At 55.9% G+C, this 17,230-nt stretch overlaps 1 protein-coding gene across 2 annotated transcripts; it reads right to left on the bottom strand.

The window, feature by feature from the left end:
* Positions 1-8,086: 8,086 nt before the first annotated feature.
* TMEM74B (transmembrane protein 74B) lies at positions 8,087-15,769 on the bottom strand. 2 transcript variants are annotated; one of them, XM_032420159.1, is made up of 2 exons: positions 15,661-15,769; positions 8,087-11,693 (listed from the first exon to the last, which is right to left on the bottom strand). In XM_032420159.1, the coding sequence occupies exon 2, from the start codon at positions 11,650-11,652 to the stop codon at positions 10,951-10,953; it is 702 nt and encodes a 233-aa protein (XP_032276050.1). In that variant the 5' UTR covers positions 11,653-11,693; positions 15,661-15,769; the 3' UTR covers positions 8,087-10,950. The 2 variants fall into 2 exon arrangements, with proteins under 2 accessions (XP_032276050.1, XP_032276049.1); XM_032420158.1 differs by lacking the exon at positions 15,661-15,769 and adding an exon at positions 15,409-15,486.
* Positions 15,770-17,230: the final 1,461 nt, after the last annotated feature.

Genomic DNA, 17,230 nt, shown 5'->3' with positions numbered 1-17,230 from the left:
TAAGGATTTGCCTGTTCTGGACGGTTCTTCTAAGTAGAATCACACAATATGTGGCCTTTTGTGTCTGGCTTCTTCCACTTCACGTTTTCAAGATTCATGTCCACGCTGTAGCCGGTGTTAAGTACTATACATTCCTTTTGACGGCTGAAGAATATTCCATTGTGTGGATATATACCACATTTTCTTTATCCGCTTAGCAGTTAATGGACAGTTGTTGGGTTGTTTCCGCTTTTTGTCTATGTGAATAATGCTGCTGTGGACATTTGTGTACAGGTTTTTGTGTAGAGCTAGGTTTTCATTTCTCTTGGGTCTATACCTAGGAGTGGAATTGCTTGATTGTGTGGCAATTCAGTTTAACTTTTTGAAGAACTGCTAGACTTTTCCAAACTGGCCGCACCATACCCTACGGTGGGCATGAAGGTTCTAGTTTTTCCACATCCTCGCTAGTACTTGCTAGTCTTCTTGCGTAGAGCCATCCTAGTAGGTACGAAGTGGTATCTCATTGTGGTTTTGTCTTCTGTTTGTTTTTTAAAAAAAGAACTTGACCTAGGCTGAGCAAGATAGAGACCAGAACCCGTCACCCCTGGGGAGAAGAGCATGGCTTTGGTAGGAGCCACCTTGGGGTGACCATGGCTGGTAAGCTACAGAGGGGTTGGTTTAACTTGGAAAGGTTCTGGTCAGGATGTGCTATAGGATGGGTCTTGTCTGTAGGCAAGTTCTCATGACCTCTCCAGGTCTAGTGCAGTTCATGGCACTGCTTTTGCTTGGTTTGAAATTTCTGTGTTTACCCAGTGGCTTACAAGGAAAAGAAACATTTGATTCCAAATCTTTATCTTATGGTGACCTGCCATAGACCACTTGTCCTACCTCTGGCAGCCCCCACCTCCCCATCTTCTGTTCCTTGCCTTGTTTCCTTCTCACTTCTAGAGCTGGCCCTGTTTCTCTTTGCTTCTCTCTACTCCGTGTCCTGGGTCTGGCTGCACCAGGGCCAGGGTAGAGAGGACTACCGCAGCCACACTTCCCAGCTTGCCTGGGCTTAACAGTCTCCTGTGGTGCTTGCTCAAAGTACACAGTACATCCTGGCCGCAACCCACACCTCGATCCGGATTTCTACGGTCGGGCTTTTAAATCTGTTTTTTATGAGTTCCTCAGGTGCTTATGATCCGGCAAGTTTGAGAACTCCGGAGAAGGAAAGGGAAGACTCTCTATATCCTTGCTACTCAGACCAGCTGCACCGGCAGCATCACCTGGGAACTTGTTAGAAATGCAGAATCCCAGGTTCCACCCCAGACTTAGTAAACGAGAATCTGCATTTTAACAAGTTCACCAGGTAATTCACGTGCACATGAAAAGTTAGAGACGCTCCGGTGTAATACCTGTATCACTTCCTTTCACCTGGCTATCAGGTGCAAAGGATTCAGCCAGTCTTCTTGGTTCATGACACACTATGACTAACGTATGCAAGAACTCCCTCATTTTGTTTTTCAAGTTTTGGCCCCATACCCATTCCATTCCCTTACCCCCGTGGGTCACTCACATGTGTTTCATATATGTGTCTAAATATGCATGTACCCTTGTAAAATAGCATACGTTATATCTTCAAATCGTAACAACCATAATGGGGTAGTGTCCTCATTTTCTAGATGAGAAAAAGAGGGTTTGAAAAGGTCCAGTAGGCTTGGCTTGCTCGAAGCCAAGCAGGAGTCTGAGCATCAGGCAGGTATGGGTATGACTCACAGACTTCCCTTTGCTGGTGTGTGGCCTTATCGGCAAAGTCAGCCATACCTCTACCTTTAGGATTGTTGCAGGGTCCTACCAAATAGTGTGTCTTATACAGATAGTTGGAGCTCAGTGGGTGCCAGTTATTATTACTGAGGCCATACGGATGGATACAGCTGAGGGCTCAAGATAAGGCTGCCCTCCAATGCAAGAAACAAGCATTTATCTGGTGCCCACGGTGTGCTTGGTTTTCCTAGTCTCGTGTAGTACTCTAGCCACCCGCAAGGTAAACACTGTTGGCAGCAATGGTTGCCGTGCTAGGCTTGCCCCTCTAGGGATGGCAGAACCATGATGGGAACCTGGGTCAGCCTGGTTCTCAAGCCAGTGCTCTTTCGTAGAACTGCTGTACCCAAATCCCCACACCCTCTCCAGGGGAGAAGCATGGATCTCTGTGCAAAACCCATTCCTGAAGCTGGAAGTCTCCTTCCCTTCCACCTCCCTCCCCCCTCAGCTAGGCTGAGTGTTAGAGGAAGGGGCCATCCAGGTTCAGCACCCTGGTCAGCACCATCCTTCTGTGCAGCTGCCTCTGGGCCAGGGTAAGCCCGACCGTGGTGGCTGCTCTCCAATCCAGGATGGCCCACTCCTGGGGCAGGCAGGCATCCCTAAGAGAAAGGGACCCGGACCTAGGTGTTCTGCTTCCAAGACAGTCCTGCCCTCCCCTCCTTCAGATTAGAATCACAGGAACGCAGTTTCATCCTGTAGGCTTCCTGGTTCCCAGGACATAAATTCAAGTGAGAAGCCTATGAAGAAGAGGGGGACAGGCAGAGGGCCTGAGCCATGGTGATGCTGGGCAAGTCCTGCCCCCTATGGGTTTCCACATCAGTACAATGGGGTTAAAGGTCGACCTGTCTCTAAGATCCTGCCCATCTGTGAGAATCCATGATTCTTAAGGGGCCATGGGCCTGGCCCAGTTCAGTACTCCCCTCCCCGCTCCTGCCCTCCGCCTCTCCCCCACAGAGCTTCCCAACACACTGAAACTACAGGCCTCAGAGTGGCAGCCCACGGCCCAGATCCACCCACCAACATGCTCTTGCCTGCATGTTATTAAATGTAATTAAGCATGATGGCATATTATTAAATTTGAGTCTTGACTCTGCTGGGCACCAGCCTGTGTGACCCTGGGCAAGTCACTGAACCTCAGCTTCCTCATCTGTACGATGGAAGTAATGACAGCACCTACTCTGCAAGGTAGTTGTGAGGTTTAAATGAGCTACTAGAGGCAAATGCTTAGAAGAGTGCCCGGCAGAGAGAGAACACAGTATTTCACTTACAAATGGGATGACTGACGTGTGTAATGCATAACTGGTTCAATGAAAGGTACAAACAGGAAGTGTTTTCTTTCATCCAGCTGACCTCTGTCAATGCCCCCTTTCTCATCTCTACATCTACAGCCCAAGCAATAACTACTGATTTCTTTGACTCTCAGACTCAGTCTAGTCCAGTTAGAACCGCAGTTGCAAGAGGTCTCCCCTGACCTCTTTTAGACCTTTGCTGCTCCTCTGTGGTAGGATGAGGAGAAGGAAAACAGAGAAGCGAAGTATCTCTTCACTGGCCTGATGCAGATGGGGTGGGGGGGAGGCGCTCTTGCTCTAGTTCATACTAGGTGCTTTGGGTGGGGTTTTTGATGCTGGGGTCCCCAGGTAACAGCAGGCGTAATTTTGGGGGGGTGATGAGAGCTTTGTCCTGAACCCTCGGATAGGATGGGAGCTTCCGTCTAGTCCACCAGAGGCTCACAGCCCATCTGCTTCTCGAATCAGTGTGCTGGCTTCACAGCCGCCTGTGCCCCCCCCCCCCCACAGCTCCAGCCTCCCCTCCCCTCTCTACACCAACACTCGGGGCCCCTCCAGCCATGGGGTCCTCCATGTGCCTACCTTTCCGGGCTTCAGAACACCAGGAGGGAAGGCAGGACTGCCTTTCCTCCCCAACACCACTGTCCCTTCAAGCCAGCACAGGCCACTTCATGGCCTCCCACGTCAGAAATTTTCCAGGGCAGAAACAGACCTCATTTACTTGTTCACAAACACCTCCTGAGTTCCAGAAGATATATCTCAAGCCCTCTCCAGAGTACTCTCTACGTTTTTCATCTGGTCAGTACTGTATCTCCAAACCTAGCAGAGAATTGGTGCTCAAATCTTTATTGAAAGAATGAATGAAGGATCTCGGATGGCCAGCACTCAGGTGGTCTGCAGGCCTTGCACTTCCAGACTCCAGGCAAGAGGCAGAGGTCGGTCCACTTGTTGAGGGCGTACCCATCTCTCGGAGTGACTTAGTAAGCCCCGGACAGGGGGCAGGGGGCAGATATCTGGGCCCGGCGGGCAGCATCTCATCAGACACTCCCATGTCCTCCGTTTCGCCTCACAGTTCTCAGGCCGTGGGATAATCCCTATCAGCATCCTTTTACCCACAATGTCCAGATGCCCAGTTGCTCTTGACCAATCAGGAGCTCTGGCAAGCCTGAGCCTATCCACCATAGGGCACCAGCCAGCCAGAGCTGAAGCAAGCGCCCCTTTAAGCCTGCCACCACTGACCACGGCCTCCTGCTTCCTTCGTGACTGTCACCTGCTGAGCCCTGCAGGCATGGGCATGTGGGCTCTGCTTTCATCTGTGATGGGAGAGGGTGGGGACTCTCAGGAGGGGAGTCGGGGGTTCAAAGGGAGTCAGCAATAGTAACAACTCACCTGTGGGCCCCTAACCCCCAGGAGTGGCTTCAGTGAAAGAAAATGTGGACACGAAGAAAGGAGCCAAAGAGGAGGAAGTTAAGGAGACTGGAGGAGGAGGAGAAGAGTTGGGAGAGGGAGGGACACGGCCTTTTCTGAATGCCCTTGACACTAAGTCAGTATTGGCCCCAATGCCCCACCTCCCGGGAAGAGGTCAGCACGGCAGCCCCTTCTTCCCCTGCCCTCCCTATTCCCCTGGGGCCAGCTTCCCTGCCAGAAGATCCTTCCACTCGCTAACCTCCCCCTAGGCCCCGGTGAGCAGCAGCCAGCACCTGACCTTGGCAGCTTGAGGGTGCAGAAGGAATGGGCTGCCGAGCCGGAGCCTGGAGGTCGAGGTCATGTCCTCTGGCTGCGGCTGGAGACCACAGTCCCATGGGCTGGCCTCCCAGTGCCAGTGTCACCCCTACAACACATCTGCCATCAGAAGAGTCTTCCTGCCACACACGTCTGCAGGCAGTCACGATGGTCGGCAGTGAGCTCTCTCCGTGTACCAGGCCCCGTGCCCTGCCCTATACAGTGCAAACTCAAGAGTCCTCATAACGACTCTGTGAGCTGAGGACTGTGGTCACCCCATGACGACATGCCTGCCCTTCAGCATGCTTCCTTGCAACACTCCAGCACAGAACCTCCAGACCCACTTCCCTCACTTCCCCCTCCCTGGTAAACCCCAGGCTTTGTATGCCACTAAGCCTCTGCTCATGCTGGTCCCCTGCCCAGTATACCCTTCCTGTTCCCCACGTCAGACACTCCTCGTATCAGACACTGCCTCCCTATTTAAGATTCCTGTTAGTCGTCATCCCTTCCAGGAAAGCCTTTTCTGACCCAACTCAATCAGATACTTCCTCCGCACACTTGTTCGTGCGCACGCTCACACACACACACACACACACACACACACACACACACAGCCTGATGTGCACTGTCCTGTTTCCCAGGCAGTCTGTGACTAACGTAGGGGCAGGGGCCATGTGTCCCCACAGTGTCTTGCTCAAGGAAGAATGCTGGTTAGATGCGAATGAATGAATGTGAATAGCTAGTCGTATTGGCTTTACAATACAAATTGGCTAAGTGCTTTACAGGTGTCTCATTTACTGCTCGCCGTGCTTTCTGGGGAAGGTGCTGTTATTAGCAGCCTGTTTTACGGATGAGGAAACAGAGGCTTGGGGACGTTAGACATCCACCAAGCATCCTGGTAATCAGACTCCGGAGCCAGTTCCCATATACTCTTACCGGATGGGCCATCTCAGTCAACCCCCTCCATGAGGGGCCCTGCCCCCAAACCTCTGAAATTTGAGTAGGGACAAAGCTCAGAAGTGCAAGGCCTCCTGGGAAAAGGAAGGCAATAACCCTGCCACCTGCCGCACCATTCAGATACCCTGGGCCTTCTCATTTGCTCCTGGATGACCTGACCCAGGAAGAGGAATGATCTGGGGAAGAGGGTATTTGGGCCAAAGACAAGAAGATACAGAGGGCCAGGCTCTGGCCATTGGGATGTTGGCTCTCCTTAAAGAAGGGAGGTTGGAAGCTGGGGGAGCCTCTTGATGAAATCCTCCCCAACTCTACTATGCTCCGTCCCTAAAGATACCCAACACCTGACCAGTAATCTAACATACCTGCACTAACAAGGAGCTCCCTGCCACTCCAGCCAGGACAAGGTCTCAGCAAGCTTCTCCCTCCCTTAGCTGAAATCTACCTCCTTGGTGACATCAAGGGGAGTCTACTCTCTCCCAGAGAAACCAACAGGCCCAGATGGAGGGCATCTCCTTGACTTTGTCAGTGCCACCAACACCCTACTTCCCTCGCAGACAGAACCCATAGACAGAACTCCAGCTCCTATGGCTTCATAATGCCCCCCTCCCCCTCTCCTTCTGCCCCTCCAAAGCTCTCCAGACACAGGGTAACATGCTCTTTACTTTGGAATGCCCTCTGCTTGTGTTTCCTGATCTCCTCAGTCCCCAGACAAGGCAGAGTGGGAAGGTTTCCAATTTCATTCTGGAGGACCAGAGAGGCAGTGACTGGCCCATAGGCCCCCAGGGAAGGGGTGACTTGCAGGACCCAGCTCATCTGGTCCCCAGCCAGGACCACACAGTCTCCTCCCCAAATGCCAGGTGGAAACACTCCACAGATATCTTTCCCCCTTGGCCCCACAGGGAAGCAGGAAGGATAGGGACACCAGCAGCACCTGGACAGGGGAAACTTGACTATTGCTGTGAGGTTAGCATCCTGGGAACTGCAAGGCTTGTGACTTCTGGAGAAAGAGAATACGTTCTCAATAATCCAGAGGTTGCCGTGGCTTGGAGCTGCTTCAAAAGAGGATGTGTCCTGGCTTCTGAGCTAGGTCAGACAAGAGAAAGTCGTGTGTACGCGTGTGCACACGCCCACACGTGCATGCACAAGTATGTGCTCCTGCACGTGTGTAGGTGTAGGTGTGTGCATGTACCGAGGGGGACGTTTTAAAGAGAATCCCAGAGAAGGTCATGCTTATTCTCAAGGAAGGGAGCAATCACGGTAGAATCTCAGACAGCAGGTATTTTCAGCCTGAAGACTCACAGGATGCCTGGGGGGTCAGTGAACAGAGGTGAGGGTAGACACTGTTTCAAAGGCCCAGGCCTGGGCACTCAAGATTCTTGAGTAAGAGAGAATCAGGCTGGTGTGTCTCACAGGCTCCTAAATATCCAGTAAATGTCCCCCAAGACTAGCTGGAACCCATCTCCAACAAGGCTGGGGAAGAACCGCCTTCCTCCATCGGAGGAAAAAGCTCTCTACCTCTCCGACATGAAGCAGTACCAAGGGCCTGAGAGAGGAAGGCAAATGGGTTCCCAAGCTCCAACTTCAGGTCCCAGGGGCAAACTCTGTCCCTACTTCCAGCCACAGGATCTTCTGCATGACTATCTCCCACCCCTAGAGGGGGTCCCAGGGGGTGAGGCAGGGCCTGCAGGTCTCTGGGACCCTGCCCAGGGAGGGCCTGAGTGCAGTGCAGCAGACAGAGAAGCTTGGGTTACATTCATTCATTCGACACGGAATACCTACCATGTGTCAAGCACTGTTCTAGCCCTGGGCCCTCGTGTGGCTTGCAATCCAGTGGGGAAGGTGGTGGGAGAGAGAGACAATAAGTAAGTATAAAACACAGCAGTGGCGATGAGTGCTCTGGAGAGAAATAAAGCAGGGAAGGAAAAGAGAGAATGAGGTTGAGATGGGGGAAGGGTGCAATTTTAAATAGGCGGTCAGCAGGGGACTCACTGAAAAGGTGATATGTGAATAAAGCCCCTAAGGAGGTGAGCGAGTGGGCCTTGCACTTATTAAGGGGAAATGCCTTCCTGGTAGAAGGAGCAGCAAATGCAAAGGCCCTGAGGTGGGGGGTGTGCCTGGCAGGGTTGAGGAATGGCAAGGAGACAAGTGTGGCTGGAGTGAACAAAGAGGCAAGGGGTGAGAAATAAGGTCAGAGAGCCACAGGGGCCGGATCGTGTAGGGTTTCATGGGCCACCGTGGGGGATGGACCCACATCTAGGGAGACCTGAATTTATGCAATTTAAGGGGCCATCCTTTAAAAAAATCAAAATTACAAATAAAATTTTGACTCAGGGCTTTGGAAGGTGTCTGGGGCGAGTGAGGGGCCTGGACAGTACATCCACCTCTGGTCAGAGGGAGAATTTTGGCTTTTGTCCAGAGTGAGAGGGAGTCATAGGAGGGTTTTGAGCAGAGGAGTGACCTGACCCAATTAAATCTGTCTGGCTGCAAAGTGGAAGATGAACTGGGCACAGAGGGTGGACAGGAGAGAAATTAGAATAGCAATGTGCAATGTGGAGCAGGTAATTGTGGCCGAGGACTGGGCAGGGAGCAGATTCCTAATGTAGAACCAACCAGATGTGCTCATGGGTAGGATGAGAGGTACGAGAGAAGGCAGGCAGGATGTGGGCCCCGAGGTTTCAGGCCTAATCCAGTTATCCCTAACTGAAGTGGGGAAGGAGGGCTCTTAGTGACTGGACATCATACCTCTCCCGCTTCACAGACAGAGAAGACAACAGAGTTGGAGTAGCTTGCCCAAGGTCACAGAGCCTGGATTCAAAGCCAGGTTTACCAACTCCAAAGTGGCTATCAAACACACTAGGGAAGCAAGGTTTGGGGGACCCCAGTAGCATGTCGGGTAGGAGAGGCAGTTCCTGCACGTGAGGCACGTTCCAGTGACCACAGGGTCCCCTGGGACCACATCACACCTACCCCCAAAAAAACCTACAAAGAAAGTTCTCGGCACCCTGCGCCATGCTCCTCCAATTCCTTCCTAAACCTGTTTCTGCCCCACTGGCTGGGAGAGCTCAGCTGCAGTCTTGGGGAAATGTTTTTGGCATCGCTCAAGTTTTCTTAATTTACTGACGAGGTAATCACTGCCTCGATCCATTGTACACATTTTCTAAAGGAGTTTCTGCAGGAAGATGCAAAGCAGGCTTCTCTGGCTTCGAGCAAACCTGGGATTCCCGGGATTCCATCTTCCAACAGATTTAGCCCCTAAATACAATTCACTGCCTTTAAACTGATAGGCACTGATGGTCCCAGATGCATCCACTCAACAGGCTGGAGTCAAATGAGCCCCCGCCGTCATGGTAGTCCATATGGCTTGGACCAGTATTAGTGTTATCATCACTGTAGGGATTGGAAAGGCCTCAGCCCATCATTTGGGATGTTCAACTCGACTGTAGTTTACCTAGAACGGCTCCTGCCACTCTGTGCATCCAGTCCTCTGGAGCACGGGTGGGGGCAAGCGACACATCAGGGAAGCCCTGACTTGTGCATCTTTTACCCACTTGAGGCTTTGTTCTTTTCCAAACCGCACCCCTTCAACGCCAGGAACGGAACCCCGCAGGCCACGCTGAACAGCCCTTGTCCCCTCCAGTCCTCCCCCAACCCTCTACTCCTGGCAAAACCTGCCAGCAGGAGCAGATATTTGATCTGTCCTAGCAGCTGTGACGTTACATTGCCCAGATGTTCCGCTCGCCGGATCGAAGGCTCGGGTTACAGCTAATCAGGACGGCTCTATAGCCTACAGACCCCATCCCACCCCACCCTCCACCTCCAAGGGACAGTTAGGATCCAGGGCCCACCTGGCCAACTGAGATGGAGTGAGTAGGACCTGCATGGGGTCGGGGGGCTCACGGAAATGATGCCTTTAGAGTCTTCACACCAGTGGGGCCTAGAAGGCACGTACTCTCCAAGCCCCCGAGGGCCGTTCACACCAGGCAATGCCTCCCCCAGTCCTCAAGGACCTGTATCTCCCTGCCCCCTAGGGCCCACTTCCTTTCCTTGTCACTAGTTGAAAAGAGTCTGGACGGAGCCTGCAAACATGCCACAGGAAAAAACGGAACACAAGGTGGTCACTAGGAGCTTCTAGGCCACCAGAACGTGCCTGATTTCTCCCCACATACACTGGGGCTCGCTTTACTGCTAAGGGGGGGAAGGGAGGTTACAAATTCAGCATTAAAAATTTTTTTTTCCTGCTACCTGAATAAGGTGAGGCCCAGAGACAGTATTGAGAAGGGGGAGGTACTGGAAGCCCACATCATGTCCACGGAAATACAACAAAGCCCTCACCCTTTCTTGTATGAAAGAGCCCTCTTGTCTGTGCACTTGACCTTGCAAGATATGTGCTGAGATCTGGTCACTGCAGGTAATTCGATCCCAAGACCCAAATCAGGCTGTAGCCAACTTTGGACTTGAACCCAGCCTAACCAGGGGACTTAGGGGGCTCTTCGGCAGGACTGTGTGGGCTGCTACATGTATGACAGTGGGGGCCACCAGAGCCGGGCCAGAAAATGGCACCGAGAATGGTGAGCAACTGCCAGACACCACCCTCCTTTCCTGTAAGAGTGGCCAGAAGCAGAGATTTACTGGGCTCCCATTCCTAAGGCAGAACTGGAGGGGCCCTGGGGATCATCCAGTCCAACCCTCTCACTTCACAGGCAGGGGGGACTGAGGCCCGGAGAGGGGACGGTCACCTCAGTGTGGATTTCTCCTGTCGTCAGGAAGCCACCTCCCAACAGATGGTCAGGGCTGAAAGGGGGTCCCTCCAAGGTCGCCCAACACCCACACTTGGCTGATGAGGACCGCAGAGATCCCGGAATTCCCCAAGGCATGAGGAACAGAATGGGCAGCCTTTCAAAGGGCTCTCAATCCTCGGAAATGCCAAGAAACCTCATCCTCCAAGGGCAGTGGTTTCCAAATTTTTGTATTTTTAGCAGCAGAAGCCATCCTCCAAACAAACCTTAGGCAAAACCTCAAGCTGCAAACAGATCAGGGGACCGCTCTCCCACGTGCCGCCTGGGCCTGGCCCCGGGACTCCCCCCTCCAGCACCCACCCAAGGCTCCTTCCGCAGGGCCCTCCGTGGAGCTCAGTCTGCAACCCCAGGCTCTCGGGGGCCTTGGAGCCCTGCAGCTGAAGCAGCCACACGGGGTGGGCTCTTACTTAAGACCCCTGGAGGGTGTGGCTGGTCTCTGAGACCTGGACAACTTCGTTTTCCACCAGGGCCTGGCCCCCGTCCCCATTGAGCTGCCTCATGCGCAGGTTAATGGAGCCGTAGGTCTTCCTGGAGCCCCTGCCGGGGACGAAGGTGGGCCGGCGGTACAGCTCGCCCTTGCACAGGGAGACCGTCAGCAGCACTGACAGAAGCATGCCGCCCACGGTGAGCAGCCCCAGGCCCGCGATGATGCACTTGTCCAGGTGGGAGCCCAGGCGGGCATAGTACATCTCTAGCCGCTCCATCTCCCGCGCTGTCACTGTGTCAGGGTTGACTCGGGCCTCACGTGGGATGGCGTATGCTGTCACCACCAAGAGGATCCCACTCACCAGAAAAACGAGAGCAGAAACAAAGCCATAATCCACCGGGCGGCTCACGGGCTCTAGGCCTGGCCCCTCTTCTGAACGCAGGGATAGATCGTCCCGCTGGGATCGGGGCCATGAGGGGAACCCCCCTCCGGGGGGGCTGGGGGATCTGCCCAGTCTGGTGTCCCCTGGGTTCTGGAAATGGGTCTCACGCTCCTCTGAGGAAAAGCAGACATTCTCCACACCCTCCCTGGGCAGAGCTGCCGGGCCCACAGGAGCTGGTCTCCTTGGGATCTGGGGGCCATTGCGCAGTGTCTTCAGTTCCAGACCGGGGGGAGATGCCATTGGGAAGGAAGGCCCCCGCTCATGCCTTGGCCTCTTGGCAGCTAGAAGAGAAAAGAGAAAGTCAGTCGAATTTAACAAACCTCTACCAGGAGCCTGCTGGCACCAGACCTCAGTTGTGTGAGGGCGGCCGGGCACAGTTCCCACCTGGGGGAGCCTGCCAGACGGAGGTGGGGATAGATGGGGAATCAGACAATGACAGAGTGGTGCCATCCAATCCAGGCCAGGACCCTGCTTCACCACCGGCTGGCGCGCGGCTTTGGGCAATTTACTTATCCTCTCTGGCCTCAGTTTCCCTGTCTATTAAGTGACAATAACACTACTCCTCCCTACTTAATGGGACTGGCGTAGGGATTGAGATCATCCATATAAAGGACTCAGAACAGTAGGTGCTCAGTAAGTTATCATTAAGACAGTGGCTATCACGTTCAAATCCCAGCTTCACCACTCGAACTTGGACAAGTGAGGTGACCCCTCCAGACTCAATGTTCTCATCTGTTAAATGGGAATAAGTGAAACGCCTCCCTCCTAGGGTTGATGCGGGGATTTCATAAAATAATGTGAGGCCCCAGCCAGTTCAATTAATGGACACTGTCATGATGAAATGAGGGTGACTGCGGGCACGGGGAGGGGCAGAGATGATGACGATGGTGTGGGGACAAAGAGGAGAAAGTCAAGGAAGTTTCTAGGAGTTGGTGGCATTTGAACCAGACCTCAGAGGATGAGTGGGAAATCCCCCAGCTGTGGGGGGTGGGGGGTGAGGGCATTCTAGAGAGGGGTGCCTCAGAGGTCAGCTGGGACCAGCTTTCAAAGGACTCTGGAGGCCAGGCCAAGGAGCCAGGGAGGCGAGGTGTGGGCGCAGAGAGTGCTGATCTGCCTAGGTTTCAGGAAGCTCTCTCGGGCTCCTTCCTCCATGGAAGACAGAATTGGAAGGAGGAGAGCGGAGGTCAGGGGTCCAGGGAGGGATCTGCTGTGGTCAGGGGTGGAGGGATGGTGGCTGAGAGGGCAAAGAGGAAGGAGCCCATTCGAGAGCCATGGCTGAGGTCAAAGCCGAATGCCTTTATGGAAGTAGAAGATGGGGAGGACCTGGATGGGAACCACAGAAGGGGAGCTGAGGGGGCGGGGGGAAGGGGTCAGTGTCTGCTCAAAGAGGAGATACCCCACCCAAGTATCCGAACACACCCGCCCACACCCAGGCGGCACACGTGCATTCCCGTCAGAGAATGCCAGCTTCAGCCAATGGACCATATTTGGCTCGTCAAAGTTTTGCTTTTTTGTTGTTTCTGGTCTGTTCACTTATTTTTGAAGTAGTTGCCAATATATAAAAAGCAAAAGATTTTACATTTTAAACTCTGGATTCCTGGCTTCGCTTGCAAAATGGAAGAATCTGGCCAACGTAGGCCCTCATTCCCTCACAACCACCCTCAGCCGGAGTGGATGATGCGTCCTCCCTTTGGTAGATCCAGTGCTGCCCCCGCTCCCAGCACCCACCTGGCATCTAGAACTCCCGACCCTTCCCTGTACACACCCACATCCTGGGGGCACATATACCCAGGGCCCAGGCACATAGACCCAAGTGTCCGTGCTGTACAGAGACCCCCAGGTACAGAGTAGCTCGCACACCCTGGTATGTCTACACACACATATATACGATTCTAGATGTTTCTCTGCATTCCCACACCTGAGTGTATTCTCCCGTGCCCTGTGGTTCTGTGTGTGTGCGTGCATGCGTGTGTGTGTGTGTGTGAGAGAGAGAGAGAGAGAGAGAGAGAGAAAGAATATGAGCAAATGAAGTGCAAATGAATGGAACGAATGAATGAATGACACTCAGAGAGCCTCAGTGCAAGAAGGCACGTTTTTCAATCTTTCTGATCTTCCCTCCAACGTGGACTTTGCAGCAGATACCTCCTCTTAGCACACACAGGGCCTTTCATGTGAGTACAAAGCCCGTTTCCACTTACAACCCATTCCTACCACCACGTCCCTCTTTCCCGAGTTCCAATTTAATAAACGTTTGCTGAGCACCCGCCCACCCTATAGCCAGGCACTTCACTCGGGAGTCTCTCCTGTAACCTTTACCAGCCCCGTGAGCAGGAATTACTACCTCTGCTTTACAAACCGTGGCAGGACCCCTGGCATGCATGTGGGGGCCACAAGTTGAATACAGTTTCCCTAAGAATTGTTATCACCTACAAACCTGCAAACCCGCATTCTCTGCACGCGTGGCATCATTCCACCCTCCCTCCCTGGCTCTTCCAGCCCCCACTGGTAGACTCTACTTTGTCCCACTGTTGAAGACCACAGGGAGCAGCTTGAGGGCAGGGATGTGTCTGAATTCCGTCCCGGTCCCAGCCCCCTGGCTTGGAACACAGCCAGCCCTCAGGAAGGGCTTGGCAACCGGCCCAGGCAGACAATCCCTCCCCCGACCCGGGGTAGTGGGCTACCTACTCAGAGCCAGGCTCTGCCCAGGCTGTCCCCACTTTCCAGTAAACGGAGAGGAGAGGTGTGGTGTGGTGTGCTGGCTGGCTTTTTTACTCTTGGCACCAAAAGCATTTTCCTGAGTGCCACCACAAACAGGGAGGGGCGGTGACCATTCCCGCCCAGTGGGTGTCCAGATGTGCCCCCCTCCACCCAGATCTTCAGCACCCTCCACAGAACTCAGCTCCTGGAGTGGCCCAAAGAACTCCCCTCCCAGACCAGCATGCTGATACCTCCATATCCCAAGGAAACTCAGGGCACCCAAATTCTGGGAGCAGGGCTTTCTTTCACCTAGCAGGAACCCAAAACTTTTTCTTAGGATGCCAGAGTTAGGAAAAGGGCAGAGAAAAAAGAGGCTCCCTGTCACCCAGAGTTGTGATGTCTCCACACAGATTCAGAGATCCCCACCAGTCCCCACCAGTTATACAAGGGCATGCCCAATTACCCCCCCCCCAACACACACACACACAAGCAGAAACAAACTGACAAAGACGCTGGTGTCCACTGCTCACCGCACCGCGGCCCCGCCAACCGTACCAGTAACACTCCAATCACTCAAATTTCATCTGCAGTCCAACAGGACCCGAAAGACACAGCCCAGATCCACATGCACACTCCCAGGAACCTTTACCACAGGCAGCGCCCACAGACATGGGAAGCGGCGCAGTGTGACCCCAAGATCCGCAGACCACACTGGGACTCACACCCCGGGAAGGGGCAGAGCTGGTTACGCACACACAGTGAACTATCCCCGGACGGCACCCACCGAGACCCGCCTGGGGCCCAGCACCCCACCCCACCCCACCCCCGCGCGCACTAACACGCGGGGAGACAGACGCCCAGCGGCCGTGGGTGAAGCTTCACAGAACCCCATCGATACACACACGCACGAGTTGTACACAAAGCCTCGGGGCGCGCACAAACGCACACGCAGGTCCACGCTGTTATACCCAAAGTTCCGCGCAGAAAACCCCAGCACCCCGGCTGCCCGCCGCATCCCGCGCGCCCGCCTGCCCGCACCTCACACCCCCTGCTCCTGCCCTTGACCACAAACGCGGCGGGGCCGGGCCAGGCCGGACCCGGCCGGGCGGCGCGGGTAGCAGGGCGGCCAGGCGGCCCAGGGAGGCCCGGCTCCCCGCGGACCCGCGTGCGCCCGGGTTCCCCTCGCCGCGTGTCCTTCGGCCGGGCCGCGAGGTCAGGCTAGCTCTCCCTCGCCGGCCCTCCGCGCCCGGGGCCCTCGGCCTCCCGCCGGCCCCCGCCGTTCCCGGTCCGCGTGCGTACCTGCGCCGGGCCTCCCTCCCCGTCTCCGCGCGCGGGAGACGCGGGCACCGGCGGCCCGCGGGCCGGGGCAGGGGCGCGTCCTCCCCGGGCGCCCGCCCGCCTCCCCGCACCGGCGCCCGCCCGCCGGTGTCTCCGCTGCGGCGCAGCCCGGGCGCGCGCGGGCCCGGCCGCCACCGCCTCGCCCTCCCCGGCTCCCGCCCCCTCCCCGGCCCGGCCCGGCCCGGCCCGGAACCGCTGCGGAGGCGCACGTACCTGCTGGCGCCGCGCCGGGCTCTACGGCGGCGGCCGCTGGGGCCTCCGGGGAGGGAGGGGCAGGGGCGGGAGCCGGGGAGCTCCGAGCGCCGCCGATCGAGCTCCGCCCGCGGCCGGCGAGGGTGCCCGGAGAGTTAGCGCGGGGAGGGAGCGGGAGGCGGGTAGCAGGCTGGGTGTCGGGCCGGCGGGGGATCGGGCTCCTGCCCCTCCCCGTCCCCGGAGGGCTTATCTGTTTCGCCGGCGCGCCAGCTCGGGGAACTGAAGCTCTGAGCCCGCGGGGCCGGGTGCAGGAGCGGGGCGCGGGGCGCGGGGGTGGGTGCTGAGGGAGACCCCTCCCCCGCCGCCTGCCTCTCCCCCACCCCCAAATGCCCCGCTGGGACGTCCCTGCCGCACGGAGCCGCGTCGCTCCCTCCGCCCCCACCCCGTCCAACAAGCACAGCCCCCAGGTGGGACCCGAGTCCTCTCCCAGGTCCCTAGGTCGGGACAGTCTTCCCAGGCGCGAGCGGCTCCGTGGCTCAAGGGCGCCACCTGAAGGCTGAAAGGAAGCTTCTGACGAACACCCCCCCCCCCTTTCCCGGCTCTTCTTTGTGGGACAGTGGGGTGCGCAGTCCAAGGTGGGTGTTCTCTTGGGGAATTGCCAATGGCTGCACACACGGTCGCCCTCCCAGGCCCAGCTGCAGTGCCTCCTCCCCTGGGAAGCCGACCTCGGGCCCCTTCAGCTGGGCTGGCCCTTTGCCCGCATTATCGCTCTGATCTCTGGAAGTTATTTTCTTTGCGGGTCAGCCTCCCTCATCCGACTGGCCGCTCCTGGAGGCCAGGGCCCGGGTCTGATCCCCTAGAGCCCAGCGCAGTGTGTGAGGGTGAGAGGTGGGTAGGCGTCACTGTTTCCTTTACAGGGCCCAGATTAAGGTGGAATCAAGGGAGGTGCCCAGAGCACAAAAGTGAAGGTGACACTCCGTCTGTGGAGGCCCAGGACAAGCCCCGAGAGAAGTTCGGTCCGAAGATCGTGGGGTTTCCACGAAGACTTGGAGGCCAGCTCACTTGCATGTCCTCAGCTAGGTCATCCCATCTCTGTGAGCCTCAGCGTTCACCTCTGTCAGTGGGATCATGAAAATGCGGGCTCTGGGGGCTTTCAGAAGACCAGCCGGGGTCGACCACCTGGAAGGATAGGCAGAAGAGGATGCCCTGTCCTGGCTCCTCAGCCACCTCATGGGAGAGCCTGACACGTCCTGCTCCAAAGGCCTGTGCAGTCCTTGTCAACCAGGATGGCCTGGAAACTGGGTGTCTGTGCCTTTGAGGCCTGAGTGGTGGAGCCCTGGGTGGGACCTCGGGGGTGGGGAGGCTTCAGTCTCTCCCTGCCTTCAGAGGCTGGCCTCTTGCTCAGGACCTTGAGGGGAAGCTAGCTGTGACCCCAGACTCCCGTGTGCCTCCCGGCACTGCCACTCCCAGCCGTGTGTCACCTGGAGCCCAGCTTCTCATCTGTGAAATGGACGTAGTAGGGGCTCTGGTGATTGGCTGAGACCTCCGTGTGAAGCGCTCCCTGTTCCCCCCCTGCGTGTGCAGTCCTGCT

The sequence above is a fragment of the Phoca vitulina genome, unplaced genomic scaffold, assembly GCF_004348235.1.
Source record: "Phoca vitulina isolate PV1807 unplaced genomic scaffold, GSC_HSeal_1.0 scaffold22, whole genome shotgun sequence".
Taxonomy (NCBI): domain Eukaryota; kingdom Metazoa; phylum Chordata; class Mammalia; order Carnivora; family Phocidae; genus Phoca; species Phoca vitulina.
The sequence above is the reverse complement of the archived record's forward strand: the minus strand, read 5'-3'. Positions and strand labels throughout refer to the sequence as shown.